This window comes from Cyprinodon variegatus, unplaced genomic scaffold (assembly GCF_000732505.1).
Source record: "Cyprinodon variegatus isolate N-32 unplaced genomic scaffold, C_variegatus-1.0 Scaffold750, whole genome shotgun sequence".
Taxonomy (NCBI): domain Eukaryota; kingdom Metazoa; phylum Chordata; class Actinopteri; order Cyprinodontiformes; family Cyprinodontidae; genus Cyprinodon; species Cyprinodon variegatus.
The window spans coordinates 182788-184302 of NW_015151203.1; the positions used below are offsets into that span (position 1 = coordinate 182788).

General features: G+C 38.9%; 1 protein-coding gene across 1 annotated transcript in view; it reads left to right on the plus strand.

The window, feature by feature from the left end:
- The window catches only part of LOC107098137 (tyrosine-protein kinase receptor UFO-like), a 37066-nt gene that overhangs the window by 25227 nt on the left and 10324 nt on the right, over positions 1–1515 (plus strand). Inside the window, exons 7-8 of the mRNA XM_015395622.1 lie at positions 248–342; positions 829–942. Coding sequence (XP_015251108.1) covers positions 248–342; positions 829–942 — 209 coding nt within the window. The remainder of the gene's footprint in view (positions 1–247; positions 343–828; positions 943–1515) is intronic.

Here is a 1515-nt window from a genome sequence, read left to right on the forward strand (position 1 = left end):
TGGTTTACAACAGTTTTCAATGGGATGAGAACATTTGGACACTGTGAAACAATGAGAGATTTTTTTAAGGAACGTATGAAAAAGAACAAGGATCTGTTTGCTTTCAGAGGAAGGAGTAGACACTGCTGTCAGCGACCAGCTTTCAAGCAAACGTTTGTGTTTTATTATTAGAATTGGCTACAGGGAGGAGCTGTTTCACATGTTTAACAGTTTTGATAATTGTGTTTAAATAAATTTGTCCCTCTAGGTCAGAACCGGACCTTGAAATGCTGCACTTTCCTGCACATCCTGAGATTTCCTACCAGCCACACATCCCAGCGCCTGCACCACAGGAGCCTAACTGTAAGATGTTTTCATCTTTGGACAAATGCTTTCCTCAATTCATTTTTTTACTCCAAACCTCTCAAAACTATATTTAAAGTCTTAGGGAAGTCATATTCAATTTTGGAATGACTGTGACCTGGATGACTGAGAATAATCAACAGGAAATGTTAGTTTTGTGTTTGTGAGTTACTGTTAAAATTGTTGGGATTTTTTTTTTTTTTGACACTTGAAAGATGTTTGTCAGTAAAATGCAGAGGTGTATCAAAAATATTATAACAAGGTTGTAAAACACTTTTAAATATTGAATCTAAGAAAACTTTGAAACCAGTGTAGCTACTCCTAATGCCTCGGAGAGTGCCAATGTTCAATTTTATTCATTCTTTTCTGATTGTTCAAAATCATTGCAAAGCTTAGATTCCACTGGTTTCAGGACCTGTAACTTACTCAAAACGGCCCCAGATAGACGGCCTGTAATAAACAATGAGGAATGTGGTTCTTCTTCAGCCACAGGTGAGGTGTTTCAGTTGCTGGAAGAATTCGGCCGCAGGTTGTTGGACACTCTGAAGGATGTCTTGGTGGAAAGAAACCAACTGACCCTGGGCAAGGAGCTAGGCAAAGGTCAGTGTGAAAAAAACTACTTTTGCTAACTTATTAAAAAACAGGGTTTCCACAATTAGGTAAACATCAAATTCAAGGACCTTATACAAAGACCTTCCTGGATCAGTTTCCTCAAATTTAAGGCATATGCATGTAGTTTTAGGGCCTCAGCTAGCCTTGTATATTCAAAATTGGCTTTTTTCGGGCATTTAATCAGATATGTTAGATGAACCAGACGGTAACTAAGCTGACTACATACAAGAAACAAAAGAGAAATCTTCCAGTTGATCACATTTCAAGGATTTCAAGGACCTGTTATAATGTCTTCTCCTGTCTAAATGTGATAGAATGCAGATTTTTTAGAGACATTTAGCCACAAGAAGTGGAGGCGAGTCAAACCAGTAAGGCATAGCTCAAGGTTTGGCCGAGGTTTGCATTCCTTCTCCAACACGTCGTCATCAAATAGATGTTTTTTGTATCAGACTTCTGACTGAATGCTGATGAGGAAATTCAGCTGTGAACCCTCAGTAGCTATGTTCAAGGGCAGGATCAGGCCCCGATCCGATCCAAACCTTGGTTGATCGGAAATTCAAA